General features: G+C 44.4%; 1 protein-coding gene across 1 annotated transcript in view; it reads left to right on the plus strand.

Moving 5' to 3' along the window:
- The window catches only part of LOC142068384 (uncharacterized), a 61,166-nt gene extending 45,374 nt beyond the window's left edge, over positions 1–15,792 (plus strand). Inside the window, exon 4 of the mRNA XM_075120597.1 lies at positions 5,927–15,792. Coding sequence (XP_074976698.1) covers positions 5,927–7,138 — 1,212 coding nt within the window. The 3' untranslated portion in view covers positions 7,139–15,792. The remainder of the gene's footprint in view (positions 1–5,926) is intronic.
- The last annotated feature ends 608 nt before the right edge of the window (positions 15,793–16,400 follow it).

Raw genomic sequence — 16,400 nt, forward strand, 5'->3', positions numbered from 1 at the left:
GATGCCCCTGCCACCTCTCCAACTCTTACCCCAGTGGTTAGAACACTTATTCAGGATATGGGAAACCCAGGTTAAATTCTCTTCTCTGCCTGATGGGGAGAGAGGATTTGAATGCAGGTCTCCCACCTCTTACCCCTGAGCTATGGAATATTCTGATGTGGAGCTCCTCAATCTCTCCCACTGAAGCTGCTCCACTTCAGAGAAATAAACATTGGAGCAGGGGGACTTGTCCCTGGGTCTCCCACTTGGGTGCCTTAGCCACTAGGATGTGGAGTCATTTTTTCTCTCTCTCTCTCCCTCCCCATGACTCTTTATTTATCCAAAGTGGAAGTTTCAACAGGAGAGATTAAGAGTGACCTACATCATAATATCCCATATGTGGGTGGTTACAGCATGCTCCTGATGGGTGGGAGACCCCTTGTGATATACCAGTACACAATCCAGACTGTGTAGCTGTGTCATCCCAGCTCTGTAACTTGTGGTGCCCTTTACAATGCTTTGCTGCTATAGCCACAAACCTGGCCTGCTCACAAACAGTCACCACCATGTGTGTGTGTGTGTTTGCTGCAGCCAGCCAAACACAACTTGGCTCTGACCAGCCTCAGTTTTGCTGCAGAGTGACTCCAACACACCCCCAGTCTCAGATCTTCCCCTAGAAATGTATGCCCTGTACTGCCCAGCCCTCTCTTGGACAGTACAAGTATATTATGTCTGTTATTCTTTTAAGGGAATAATATGCCAGTTTACTATTTTAAATAGTTACCTGGACACTTTCATTTTAATACACTGGATTAGATAAAACAAATTTAACTACAAAGAGATCGATTTTAACTGAGTACAAGTAACAAGGCATAAAAATCAGAAACAATTACAAGAAAAATAAAGGTAAAATGTTTACTGGTGACTAACAAACTATATTAGGTCTAGTCTACAGTAGCAACACTAAAGCGCTGCTGTGTGGCTTGTGTAGTCGCAGCAGAGCACTGGGAGACGGCTCTCCCAGCGCTCTAAACGAGGGGCATAGCTACCAGCTAGGGGGGAGGGATCGCTACCGGGGGAAGGGATCGTTCAGTGGTTTGAGCATTGGCCTGCTAAAACCAGGGTTGTGAGTTCAATCCTTGAGGGGGCCATTTAGGGATCTGGGGCAAAAATTGGGGATTGGTCCTGCTTTGAGCAGGGGGTTGGACTAGATGACCTTCTGAGGTCCCTTCCAACCCTGATATTCTAGGATTCTAAGGGAACTCTATGTTGTTTCTTTGCTAAGATGTAGATTTTTGCCCCGTCCCCTTTCCTGCCAAAGAATAGCCATTTTGAAGGTAATGGTCCATCAGCCTTGTTTACACCTGGCTGAGGTGTCAGCTTGTCCTTTGTCTCTGAGGAACTGGCTTGGCCACTCCCCAGGAAGTTATCAGGAAAACATACTTTTAGTCATGATTTCAGTTTGTTTATAACTTCACATATAACACTTCTATGTGCATTTTGCCATGATATGATTGATCAGCAAATTGAGTTTATACATTATACCTCACAAGACATACTTTGTACAAACATTATTACAATAGTGTGTAGGTTGTGAACACAGGTATATTCTGTAACACCCCTGTTCAAAACCTTTTCTCCCCCATAGATGGAAGGGGGGAGAAAAGAGAGAAGGCGGGGGGAGGAGGTGGAATTGAATTTGGGTAAGTGCCCTAACCACTGAGCTAAAAGTTATGAGGGAAGCAGTATCACCACCACCACCTTTTCTGGCTAGATTGTACAAAAAGGTCTTTGGCAATCTTGAATAGTGCTCCATGATTTTAAAGAGATAATTCATAAGTGGAAACAATAAGTTTTGGCTTCTTTATGAAGCTTCTCCCCCCCCCCCCGCCATGCCCATTTTATAAAGCAGTAAAAGGGCATACATTTGTCTTTTTGGCTTTGTATTTCCTTTCTACTACAAGATCAGTCTCCCTAGTGTCTCCTCCTCCTATGGGGAAGCACTCAGAGGGAAGGCAGAGGAGAACTTAACTGTCATTCCCCAGGGTATCTAGACTGCTGAACATCTGTGTCTCTTTAAATCTCCAACATGCGGTGTTGTTATGCTGCATTGCTGTGAGAACAAACTGCTCCTGGTCCTACAATCACACCCAGCTGAATTACATGAATGCTCTGGCCAGCCACTCATGACTTCCACACAAGGAAACACCAGCAAATTCCCGGTCCCAGACTTGTCTCCAAAACTGTGCATCTTGTAATGGCCAGCTCTTGCCAAGCAGTGGATGTATTGTTTCTTGACTTTAGCAAAGCTTTTGACACGGTCTCCCACAGTATTCTTGTCAGCAAGTTAAGGAAGTATGGGCTGGATGAATGCACTATAAGGTGGGTAGAAAGCTGGCTAGATTGTCGGGTTCAACGGGTAGTGATCAATGGCTCCATGTCTAGTTGACAGCCGGTATCGAGTGCCCCAAGGATCGGTCCTGGGGCCGGTTTTGTTCAATATCTTCATAAATGATCTGGAGGATGGTGTGGATTGCACTCTCAGCAAATTTGCGGATGATACTAAACTGGGAGGAGTGGTAGATACGCTGGAGGGGAGGGATAGGATACAGAAGGACCTAGACAAATTGGAGGATTGGGCCAAAAGAAATCTGATGAGGTTCAATAAGGATAAGTGCAGGGTCCTGCACTTAGGATGGAAGAATCCAATGCACCGCTACAGACTAGGGACCGAATGGCTAGGCAGCAGTTCTGCGGAAAAGGACCTAGGGGTGACAGTGGACGAGAAGCTGGATATGAGTCAGCAGTGTGCCCTGGTTGCCAAGAAGGCCAATGGCATTTTGGGCTGTATAAGTAGGGGCATAGCGAGCAGATCGAGGGATGTGATCGTTCCCCTCTATTCGACATTGGTGAGGCCTCATCTGGAGTACTGTGTCCAGTTTTGGGCCCCACACTACAAGAAGGATGTGGAAAAATTGGAGAGAGTCCAGCGAAGGGCAACAAAAATGATTAGGGGTCTAGAACACATGACTTATGAGGAGAGGCTGAGGGAGCTGGGATTGTTTAGCCTGCAGAAGAGAAGAATGAGGGGGGATTTGATAGCTGCTTTCAACTACCTGAAAGGGGGTTCCAAAGAGGATGGCTCTAGACTGTTCTCAATGGTAGCAGATGACAGAACGAGGAGTAATGGTCTCAAGTTGCAGTAGGGGAGGTTTAGATTGGATATTAGGAAAAAAAACTTTTTCACTAAGAGGGTGGTGAAACACTGGAATGCGTTACCTAGGGAGGTGGTAGAATCTCCTTCCTTAGAGGTTTTTAAGGTCAGGCTTGACAAAGCCCTGGCTGGGATGATTTAACTGGGAATTGGTCCTGCTTCGAGCAGGGGGTTGGACTAGATGACCTTCTGGGGTCCCTTCCAACCCTGATATTCTATGATTCTATGATTCTGAACAATACAAGCTCATAGAAAGTCTGTTGTTTCAGCAATGGAAAATGAGATGCACCAGCCCTGTTATCTCAAATGGAGGTTCCCAAGCATTTCACTCTAAACACACTGGTTTAGATAAAACAATAAAACAAGTTTATTAACTAAGAAAGATAGATTTTAAGTGACCACAAGTAATGAGGCATAAAGTCATTTTGCTTACAAAGAAAATAAAAGATAATATGGAAACTAATACCTAATTTAGGAAGCTAAATGGATTCAAAACAAAGGTTTTAATCTCACCATATGCATTCAGCAGTCTGTACTGTCTGAAAAGCCACCCAGCCAAGACCCTTCCCCCCATGGGCAGCGGGTGAACCCCTGCTTTCCTCCTGAGGCCCTGCTCCCCTATAACAGGAGGAGACCTGACCCCACCCTCCATGACTGGAGAAGCCCTGCAGTCTGCCCTCCCCAGCCATGCTGGGCCACCCCCTCCCCTGAGTGCCGGGCCGGCCGCACTGGGCTGAGAAGCCAGCCCTCACCCACGCCCGGCCAGCCCCAGCATACAGCTTAGCCTTCCCTGGCCTATTATGCCTGCTGCCCATAGCTCCCCCAGTACAATCCTTCCTGTGTCTTTCAGGCACTGTAGCTGCCATGAGTAGAGATTGGGGGGTGGGGGAAGAGGTGATTTTGAGGCCACTGTTTCTCCTCATACCCTTCTCCCCTCTTGAGAATTATCTGCAGCTGAGGTTTGTGTGATAGGCAGTCTGTTTACACATGAGTTTCCAGCTATCCCATTGTCAATATGTAATGTTCTCACCAACACTCTTCTTCCTGCTTTAACTATGCAATAGCATAATCAGATAAACTATTATAGACTGATACCTGGCTGGCATGCCAGTGTGTCTTTGTCTCTAAAAAACTGGCTTGGGTTTGCCTTTGAACTTTGGAACATGTTACACAATAAAATCATAACTTTACATTAACAATGTTGCCACACATATTTTACCAGGCCAGTAATGTTTATCAGATTGTGAGTTTTCAAATGACACCTCACAAAGCATACTTTGTACAAAATTTATCACAGTCTTGTAAAAAGGGTGGTCATAGGGGTACAGTCTGTCACAGTAGCTATGGCTTGTCCAAGAGGGTGGGGAGTTAGACTGCTCAATGCTTATCCGTGGAGTTTGTGCACTGCTGACCTCCAGAGAGCATAGATGTCTGTGTGTCATGCATAGAGATGTGGTTGTTGATGTTACTATGTCTGTCTTGGTAATGGTCTTGACGATCAGGACTGAGTCCAGAAACACACAGGGAGCCAGTGGAGGGTCTGGAGCACAGACTAACATGATCCCAGTAGCCCGTCTCATGGCAGGGGCTGTCATATTCTGCATGAGCTGGAGCCTCAGCATTGCATTTGCTCTCATTCCCAGTGAGTTTCAATAAAACAGTGTGGAGGTGGCTAATGTATTGAGCCCCAGGAGATCCTCCTCCAGGCCGAGGCAAAGTCTACTAGCAAGCTCGAGGTAGACGGAGGTTTATGGTTTTGTTGTTTTTTGCCCTGTGCAAGACAGATGCATTGTGTGTGCTTAAATGTAATTGACTGTGTCTATTTTAGGTACTTGTATGGTACCATAGTATCTAAGCTTGCATTGTTAATGTATTAACCCTCAAGGGGTAAAAAAGTATAGTTTTCACAGATGAGGAACTGCAGCACAGAGCGTAAGTCTACACTGCAGTTAAAAACCTGCTTCTGGCCTTTACCAGCTGACTTGGCTAAGGATAAGGAGCTGTTTAATTGCGGAATAGATGTTTGCACTAGGGCTGGAACCCAGGCTCAGGGACCCCATGAGGGGGGAAGGCCCCAGAGCTTATGCTCCAGTCTGAGCCCACAGTGTCATCTGCTGTGGCTCAGTACAACAAGGAATTTTTATGGCAACTGGAGAAAGAGGGCATCGGGGTGGATGTCAGATGCTAAGAGGAGAAAAACCGTGGGATGAAGGATTGGTAGGCACTCTTGAGGAAAGGTAGCTTTCCCTTCCCAGTTTTTAAGAGGAATACATTATTTGTAATTAGAAGCATTAGTTTTAAAAAGAGGTGATTGCCCAATATGTTAAAATGGCTGTTAGGCCCATACATTTCTGGGGTAAGTTTTTTTAGCTAGACATAAGCCTTTAGATTCTAAAGGTAATATAATTAACAGGTCCTTTGACAAGTCACAATGTACAGTGACCCATCTGAGAGCAAACTGAAACACTGATAATTGCTATTGTGCAGAAAGGGAAAAACAGAACAAGTACCTTCTCTGACACAAAGCAGTGGACATGGTATACCACGGTCTGACCTGCATTTCATGATCTCCTTCTCCTGTAGGTGTGTCTGTCTGAAGTTCTGGAAAAAATTCAACTGCATCTGCATTTAAATCCGTCTGAAATGTTATGCTGTAAAAGAAAATCATACTATGTAGCTGCTGCTTGCATTTTTGCTTTCACTTTGATGATTCTATATTATCTTTGGACACAGGGGCACTCTCTCCTACCAAATATAACACCACAAGAAGGCAACCTCTGTAGAGGAGAACTTGCCAGCAATACAATCACAGCCATAAAAGGTACTAGAACTTTTATCATTGCCCCATACTTCGATAATAGAAAAAGCAAAATAACCCGCGTGATTGGGATTGTTCACCATGAAAAAGTGAAAGACCTTTTCTGTTGGTTCTGCTGCCAGCCTGATGGTGAAATATATGTATCAACGGCAGCAATAGATGTTCATTCAGATCGATTTGGATTCCCTTACGGGGCAGCAGACTTGCTTTGTTCAGAACCTCAAAACTGTGATCCAAACTTTGTATCCATCAGTTGGGAACCTAAAGGAAATATTGACCAACTACCAAGGTTTGAAATAAAAAACCGCAAGCCTGAGACCTTACCCATTGAATTCACTGTGTGTCTCTCTCCCATGTTTGGAAATTATAGTAATGTCTTACAATTTATACAGGCCATGGAGATGTATAAAATTCTTGGGGCACAGAAAGTTATTATCTATAAGAACAGTTGCAGCCAATTGATGGAGAAAGCCTTGGAATTTTATATTGCAGAAGGAACCATTGAGATAATTCCCTGGCCAATTACTTCATACCTCAACGTTTCTTCTCGATGGCATTTTTCTATGGATACCAAAGACATTGGCTACTATGGACAAATCACAGCTCTAAATGACTGTGTTTACCGCAACATGTACAAGAGCAAGTTTGTGCTTCTTAATGATATTGATGAAATTATTTTGCCCATGAAACACCCAGACTGGAAAATTATGATGAGTGGCCTTCAGGAGCAAAATCCAGGGGCTGGCATTTTCCTCTTTGAGAGCCACGTCTTCCCTAAAACTGTATATGCTTCTACTGACATATTCAACATTACATCCTGGAATGCTGTGCCTGGCGTTAACATCCTGCAGCATATTCACAGAGAGCCTAACAGAAAAAATGTATTTAATCCTAAAAAAATGATAGTTGATCCAAGGAAAGTGGTTCAGACGTCAGTCCACTCTGTCCTACATGCCTATGCAGACAGTGTGAATGTTCCCATTGATATTGCCCTTATTTATCATTGCCGGGAAGCCCTTCAAGGAAAGCTTCCTAGAGAATCCCTGATTAGGGATACAACTATCTGGAGATATAACTCATCATTAATCATGAATGTTAACAAAGTGCTACAGAAAACAGTGTTCTAAGTGCGGAAAATGAGACCATGAGGGGGTGGGGAAGGGGTGGATTACCAATATGTATAGATTCTGAAAGGAGGGTCCCAACTAAGGTCTGTTCCAGCTTGATGTTCTCCTTCCCCAGGACTTTCATCCTCCTTAACACCACAGAGGCTATCAGACCAGGGATGGGACCACTCTACTGTGCCCCAGAAAGTGTCATCTATGTACCTCTGTCTCCCTTAGCTCTGCCAGTTCAGCCACTCTGGTCTCCAGAGCCCGTACTCAGTCTGAGGGCCATGAGCTGCTTGCACCAAATACACACACATTGCCTATTTCTCAGATGCTGTCTCTAGGCTCTCATATTTCACTCAGTTTAATTGCAGTGGAGAATTAAATTGAAGTGATCTGAGTCTTTTTCACAGCTTCATGGGTCGTTGTAGATCTTCACAAGGTCCCACATGCTTTAGATCACTGGTAAATGTATTTATCCTTATCCGATGTTGTTATAAAGCTAAGGTAACCCCGCTGGCACCTAACCCAAAATGGCCAATAAAGGGAACAAAATTATTTCAGATCTGGGGGGGGGGGGAACAAAGGGTTTGGTCTGTCTGTATAATGCTTTTGCTGAAAACAAAAAATGCAGCCTCACAACTCCTGTTAAGTTAGTAAGTAATCTAGCTAGAAATGCGTTAGATTTCCTTTTGTTTAATGGCTGGTAAAATAAGCTGTGCTGGATGGAATGTATATTTTTGGTTTTGTGTCTTTTTGTAATGTAAGGTTTTGCCTAGAGGGATTCTCTATATTTTAAATCTAATTACCCTGTAAGGTATTTACCATCCTAATTTTACAGAGATGATTCTTTTACCTTTTCTTTAATTAAAATTCTTCTTTTAAAAACCTAATTAATTTTTCATTGTTCTTAAAATCCAAGGGTTTGGGTCTGTGTTCACCTGTACAAATTGGTGAGGATTCTTATCAAGCTTTTCCCAGAAAAGGGGGTATAGGGCTTGGGGGGATATTTTGGGTGAAGATGTCTCCAAGTGGGCTGTTTCCTTGTTCTTTGTTTAAAATGCTTGGTGGTGGCAGCATACGGTTCAAGGACAAGGCAAAGTTTGTACCTTGGGAAAGTTTTTAACCTAAGCTGGTAAAAATAAGCTTAGGGGGTCTTTCATGGAGGTCCCCACATCTGTACCCTAAAGTTCAGAGTGGGGAAAAAACCTTGACATGGTGGTAGAGGTGGGATCATTTTAAACCAAAGATCATTTTGAACCAGAAGCACAGCAGGATTTTAAAAGATTTTGTAAAAGGTGATTGCAGCTGTAAATTCTGTCTCTCTGCCTGGGGGACAGAGCAGCAGGCATAACAAAAGGTGGTTACCCTTTCCTTTATATTTATAACAGACTTGTTCACTGATTGTTGTCTTGTCTGCATGGGACTTTTTAATTGCACATTATCTGTAACTTGGGTCTCCACCAAGTGCTGTTTCCAATATCCTCTATAGATGATATCATGGTATCCTCCTGCACTGAGGATACCTCTCTGAGGCAAGTTATTAGGAAGCGACAGGAATAGTAACGAGGGATTTGATTTTAAGAAAAATAGATAGTTGGGTTTGTGATGACTGGAAAAATTGCTGGCGAATTGCTGGCTGAGCGTGAAGGTTGTAGACCTCACAGAACATCTAGGCTGAGTTATGTACCATGCAAAGGAGGAGCTGGGGGTTGTAGTACCTACATGTACCAATGACCTAGGGCAGTGGTCTCCAACCTTTTAACACCCAAAGACACTTTTTGAATTGAAGGGCAACCCAGGATCTATCCTGTCCCTTCCCTGTTTCCTCACTTCCCCAGGTGGGTATTGTAGTTTTAAGAATGCTTGATAAACAGATTGACAGAGCGAGACAGGTACCCAGAAATCACCTTCTACAGGACAGGCCCCATAAGGAAAACAGAACACCACTGGCCATCACTTACAGCCCCCAGATAAAACCTCTCCAGCACATTATCAACAATCTACAACCTATCCTGGAAAACGATCCCTCACTCTCCCAGACCTTGGGAGACAGGCCAGTCCTTGCTTACAGACAGTCCCCCAACCTGAAGCAAATACTCACCAGCAACTAGACACCGCACCACAGAAACACTAACACAGGAACCTATCCCTGTAGCAAAACTCGTTGCCTACTCTGTCCCCATATCTACTCTAGCGACACCATCAGAGGACCAAACCACATCAGCCACACCATCAGAGGCTCATTCACCTGCATGTCTACTAATGTGATATATGCCATCATGTGCCAGCAATGCCCCTCTGCCATGTACATTGGCCAAACCAGACAGTCCCTATGTAAAAAAATAAATGGACACAAATCGGACATCAGGAATGGTAACGTACAAAAGCCAGTGGGAGAACACTTCAATCTTCCTGGACATTCCATAACAGATTTGAAAGTAGCTGTGCTTGAACAAAAAAACTTCAGAAACAGACTTCAAAGAGAAACAGCAGAACTAAGATTCATTTGCAAATTTACCACCATTAATTTGGGCTTGAATAGGGACTGGCTCATTACAGAAGCAGCTTTGGCTCTCCTGCAATTGACACCTCCTCATCTATTGTTGGGAGTGGACTACATCCACTCTGATGCGTTACCTGGAATGCGTTACCTAGGGAGGTGGTAGAATCTCCTTCCTTAGAAGTTTTTAAGGTCAGGCTTGACAAAGCCCTGGCTGGGATGATTTAATTGGGGATTGGTCCTGCTTTGAGCAGGGGGTTGGACTAGATGACCTTCTGGGGTCCCTTCCAACCCTGATATTCTATGATTCTATGGTCGAATTGGCCCTGTCAGCACTGGTTCTCCACTTGTGAGGTAACTCCCTTCTCTTCATGTGTCAGTATATTTATGTCTGCATCTGTAATTTTCACTCCATGCATCTGAAGAAGTGGGGTTTTTACCCATGAAAGCTTATGCTCAAATAAATGTTAGTCTTTAAGGTGCCACCGGACTCCTTGTTGTTTTTCTGGATTCAGATTAACACAGCTACCCCCTGATACTTGGCTCTGGGAGGAGGCTCAGGGCAGAGGCTTGGGGTGCAGGAGGGGGTATGGGGTGCTGGCTTCAGGAGCAGGCTCAGGGTTGGGGTGCAGGCTCCCAGCAGGTGGCACTTACCTCGGACAGCTCCCAATCGGTGGCGCAACGGGGCTAAGGCAGGCTCCTTGCCTGCCCCGGCCCCACTCAGGCACATCAGCACCTCCTCCCCATCACGAGCCGGGCCACCCCCACACACACACCCTGCCAGCCAGTAGTGCACAACGTGACCATGCCACTCCCAGAAGGGACCAAAGTGCCCCTGTGGGGGGCACATGGCTCCGCATGCTATCCCTCTCTGCAGGCACTGGCTCTGCAGCTCCCATTTGCCACAGCTCTCTGTTCCCAGCTATGGGAGCTGCAGGGGTGATGCCTGCAGGCAGCAGCAGCGCGTGAAGACCCCTGCTGGCTGCTTCTGGGAGAGGCGTTGGGCCGCGGCAGGCAGCCCTGCTGCATCGCCGCAGCCGGAGATCACGATCGACTGGGAGAGTCTCCAGGATCGACCAGTTGATCACAATCAACTCGTTGGTGACCACTGACCTAGGGAAAGGTAGGAGAGAAGTCCTTGAGGACTAATTTAGGCTGCTAGCTAATAAGTTAAAGTTCAGGACCTCCATGGTAGCATTCTCTGAAATGCTTCCAGTTCCACACACAGGGACAGTTAGGCAGAACTGCAGATTCTCAATGCATGGATGAGACAGTGGTGTTTGGAGGGCGGGGATTTAGGTTTATTAGGAACAGGGGAATCTTTTAAGAAAGGAGAAACCTATATGAGAAGGATGGGCTCTACCTAAGCCAAAACAGAACCAGATTGCTGATATTTTAAAATTAAAAGCATAATTGAGAAGCTTTTAAATTAAGAACTGGGGGAAAGCCAACAGGTGCAGGGCAGCACACGGTTCAGACAGCCACATCCTTTAGGGGAGGATTTATTAAAGGGAACACTTTACAACCTAGTGTAACCCGTCTGCCCATCAGAGTTGGCAGCAACAAGGGCCGGGTTCAGTATCTAGGGGTTCCATTCCAATAACACAATGCAAAACTGGCTCGAGTCCCCACCCAGTGACCTGGGACAAATATATGACCACCCCCGCTGGGCACCTCCAAGAGGCAATACTTCCCCTCTCACAAGCACAGAGTCTGAGTGTAGCAAAAAGGCTTTTAATAACAGAGAGAAACAATGTGGCATTATGAAAAGGAGTACTTGTGGCACCTTAGAGACTAACCAATTTATTTAAGCATGAGCTCATGCTCAAATAAATTGGTTAGTCTCTAAGGTGCCACAAGTACTCTTTTTCTTTTTGCGAATACAGACTAACACGGCTGTTCCTCTGAAAAATGTGGCATTATGTTGGTGAACCACCACCAACAGGATTCATAACACAACCCATGAGCAAAAAACCCACCCCAAGCAAATTGGGGCATGTCCTTTCCCTTTGGTTCTTGAGTCCAGCAACCCAAAATCACCCAAAGTCCCAAAAGTCCAATAACCCAAAAGTCTCTGTCCCTGGTCAGGGCAGCCCCAGAGTTCGAAAGTTTATCTGCAGAGTTTTACCCCCAACCTGGGTGGAGATGGGGGGGGGAGGTTAAGGGGCACCTTACGTGGTCCAAAGCTGATTGCCCCACCTCTCCATGGGGCTCCGCTCTGCCAACCACCCCCATGAGCTGCTCCAGGCATCCGACAAACTGCTCTGCTCCACCAGCCACGCTGCTCTGCTCACCGTCCCGCAAACTGCTCTGCCATATATCTTCAGGCTCCCCCACTACTTAACACAACACTCAGTGATTTCAGCTCTTCGTAAGTTTAGCTCTTTTGTGATTTCAGCTTGTGAGCCGATTTCAGATTGTGAGCCTCAGTGCTGGTGCACCATTAGCCCAAAGTGAATTCAGCTCAGCATCCTGTACCTAGACTCCTAATGAAATCAAAATTAGCTCTGATAGTGGAGAGAGGAGGAAGTGCAATTAGCATGTAAGGCCCTCATCATGAGGCCCATGCGACCAAGTATTAATACCTGTCCCCAGCCTCTCTCTATTCATAGAATATCAGGGTTGGAAGGGACCTCAGGAGATCATCTAGTCCAACCCCCCGGTCAAAGCAGAACCAATCCTCAACTAAATAATCCCAGTCATTCACTGGGTTTTGGAACCCATGACCCTTGCCTAGCGAGTGCTGCTTAGTTGATGGTGAGTCCCTCCATCATAACAAAAGGCCAAGTACAGTTCCACTATCCTTGATTCACATAATCAGGACAATAACAGTTTATTCCTGCCCCAATAACAGAGAAACTGGGGCTCCTACAGCAGCCAAAGTGACCATCTAGGCAGGGTGGGTGTTCCTATGCAAATGAGATCAGCCCCTGAAGTTCTTTTCCACAACCCACCATGACTCACCACCAGATGTCAGGGGAGAGCTCATCCTGACTCTGCTTACCCTAGTAAAGAGGAGAGGATAGAAGTTGATAAAGTACAGTTAGGAACTGAAGAGAAACAGTCAAACAAAATAAGAGTCCCATTCAGTTACATCAGATGAAGCAGACAAAAATTTAAAAATTTCATAAGTGCTTGTATACATATGCAAGAATTCTAAATACTAAGATGAGTGAACTTGACTGGCTGGTATTAAATAAAAATATTGATATAATGGGCATCACAGAAACTTGGTGGAATGAGGATAATCAACGGGACACAATAGAGTGCAAAATATATAGGAATGACCATGTAGGTTACGCTGGTGGGGAGATGGCGCTATGTGTGCAAGAAAACATGGAGTCAAACATAGTAAAAAATCTAAAATGATTCAAACTGTCTCATAGAATCTCTAGGATCAGAAATTCCATGCTTGAATAAGAAGAATATTGCAGTAGGAATATATTATCAACCACCTGCCCAGGATGGTGATGGTGACTGTGAAATGCTTAGGGAGATGAGAGAGACTACATAAACAGAAAACCCAATAATAATGGGGGATTTCAACTATCCCCATATTGACTGAAAACATATCATCTCAGGATGGGATGCAGAGATCAAATTTATTGACACCATTAATGACTGCTTCTTGGAGCAGCTGGGCCTGGAACCCACAAGGGAAAAGACAATTCTTGATTTAGTCCTAAAAGGAGTACAGGATCTGGTCCAAGAAGTGAATATAGCTGAACCACTGAGTAGTAGCAACCATTATGTAATTAAATAGTGAAATGCCTGCAAGCTGCATGGAAAAACATTTTAAAAATACCATAATAGGCTCAAATTGTGGAACTTGTTGCCAGGGGCTGTTGTGACGTGGGGTCAAAAAAGCATTAGATAAATTCATGGGGCATAGGTCTAGTAGTGGCTATTAGCCAAGATGGTCAGGGATGCAACCTTATGCTCTGGGTGTCCGTAAGCCTCTGTCCTGTCAGACCTTCTGGCAGTCAACAGGGGATGGATCTCAATTGTCCTGTTCTGTTCATTTCCTCTGAAGCATCCGCCACTGGCCCCTGTTGGAAGACAGGATTCTGAGCTAGATGGACCATTGGTCTGACCCAGTATGGCCGTTCTTATGTTCTTAATGCATGGTGATCAAAAGACCTGAGGTACTAGGGAAAACATACGTTTCTTAAGAGTGGCTGCTAGAGCTAGATTTAGGCATCAGTCATAGGGTGACCAGACATCCCGATAAAATCGGGACTGTCCTGATTTTTAGTTCTTTGTTTGAATAAGCAAAAATGCAGTAAAAAGGAATGGAATAGATGTTTGAGAGAGTGTGCTGGTTTTTTAACTTTAGATGGCGTCAGGGTTCCCTCCCCACTCTGAACTCTAGGGTACAGATTGGGAACCTGTATGAAAGACCCCCCCCCAAGCTTGTTTCTACCAGCTTAGGTTGAAACTTCCCCAAGGCACAAATTGTTTGCCCTTGGAGGGTACACTGCCACCACCAAGTGATTTAACAAAGAATCAGGAAAAGGACCACTTGGAGTTCCTATTCCCCCAAAATATGCCCCCCAACCCCTTACACCCCCTTTCCTGGGGAGGCGTGAGAATAATATCCTAACCAATTGGTTACAAAGTGATCACAGACCCAAACCCCTGGGTCTTAGGACAATAGAGAAATCCGTCAGGTTCTTAAAAGAAGGATTTTATTTAAAAAAAAAAAAGGGTAAAAAAAATCACCTATGTAAAAATCAGGATGGAAAATAACTTTACAGGGTAACAAAAGATTCAAAAACACAGCAGAAGTTCCTCGAAGCTTAGTTTCAAAGTTACAAAAAACAGGAATAAACCTCCCTCCAGCAAAGGAAAAATTCACAAGCAGAACACAAGATAATTGAACACATCTTGCCTGACTTTTACTTACAATTTTTGTAATGAGAGACTTTTAGGATGGTTTATAGGAGAAGAAGTTTTCTGACCTGATGCTTCTCTGCTTCCCAAGAGAACACACACAACAAAGCCTCCCCCAAGATTTGAAAGTCTCTTCTTTCCCCATTGGTCCTTTTGGTTAGGTACCAACCAGGTTATTTGAGCTTCTTAACCCCTTACAGGTAAGGGGGAATTCTAGGCTACCCTTAGCTGTATGGTTATGACAGATGGCATTAAAAGGGCTGCCTTTTTCAGCTGCCCCTAGGTGCCTAAAAATGTTAACTGGTCTCAGCTGTGTGCAGGGGCTCTAACAGGCAGCTTTTGAGGAGAAAAAGTTGGTGCTAGCTGGTTACTTGGAAGGAGGCTGTTTTGTTTCTAGGTGGAGGAGAGAGAGCTGTGAATGCTGAGACTGCCCTCAGTTTTCCATAATCTTTCATCTTATTATGAAGAAACAGTTATTAGCTGATTCTAGTTCTTTGTAAATCGGTTAAGATCTATTGTGTTGCTCCTTTATGAGTTAACCTGTACTACTGTAATTTTTTAACTAGGCCATATGGAGAAAAGAATTGAACTATACTAGGACTTGATTTTTTTTTATACATACACTTTTACTTAGCTTTCAGTGAATGGTAGGGGTGTGTGTGATGTTGTACTCCATATGCTTTATGAAAATATGCTTATGAATGTGAATATGATGTAACTGGAATATGCTTTATGCAAAAGGTCTCTTGTAAAGTATCATTACAAAGCTTATAATCTACTGAGTGTGTTCATCCTATTTGTTTGCATATGTTATTTCTATGTCTTGAGTTAGGAGAATAAGATATAAACTTGTTTACATCAGTAATACATATTAAGTGGAAGCCATTAAGGGTGCTTCAGAATCAATGAACTGTAAATGGCTCTGTTTACTTGCCAACCTACCTCTGGGCCAGCCCAGGAAGAATGGAGGCTGGGGTCTCACAGGCCATGTGATCATGTCACCTAATACTGGAATCCATCTTAATCCTTGTACTTTTCCATTCAGAAGGAGGGGTGGGGCCAAGCACAAAGGACTCCTGCCTTGTGCAAAACTATAAAAAGGGGGTGGAGCAGAACAAAGAGGCTGCCAGTCATGGAGATATTACCTGTAATCAGTTTCTTAATGTACTAGGCTTAGACTTGTGTTTTTGCTTGGTGATTTACTTTTTTCTATTACTTGAAATCACTTAAATCCTACTTTTTATACTTAATAAAAGCACTTTTGTTTATTAATGAACCCAGAGTAAGTGATTAATACCTGGGGGAGCAAACCTCTCCCATGCATATCTCTCAATCAGTGTTACAGAGGGCAGACAATTTATACGTTTACCCTGTATAAGCTTTATACAGAGTAAAACAGATTTATTTGCGGGTTGGATCCCATTGGGAACTGCGTATCTGGAGATAGATAACCTGCTGAGTTGTTTTCAGTTAAAGCCTGCAGCTTTGGGGGCATAGCCCAGACCCCTGGTCTTTGTTGCAGCAGGCTAGCATGTCTGGCTCAACAAGGCTGGGTTCTAGAGTCCCAAGTTGGCAGGGAAAAAGGACTTAAAAGTAAGTTTAGCACATCAGGTGACAGTCCCAAGGTGATCTCTGTGACAAAACCTGTCACAGGGGGGAGGAAAAAAAAATCAGACACCCTCTCACTGACTTGTTTACTAATGTGTTCATTCATGCTTTATTAATAGTGATAGTGGTTTCGTATGCTAAGATACCAAAAGCCAAATCTGTTCCCCATGCAGAAGGGCCCTCCTTACTGAGGAAACTTCTGGCAACATTGGTAGGTAGTGGGGACTCCCTGCTGTCTACCACTTAGGGTGGTAGACAGGTTATTTTTCATGTCTA

Source organism: Caretta caretta, chromosome 16, assembly GCF_965140235.1.
Source record: "Caretta caretta isolate rCarCar2 chromosome 16, rCarCar1.hap1, whole genome shotgun sequence".
In the NCBI taxonomy this organism is placed as follows: Eukaryota; Metazoa; Chordata; order Testudines; family Cheloniidae; genus Caretta; species Caretta caretta.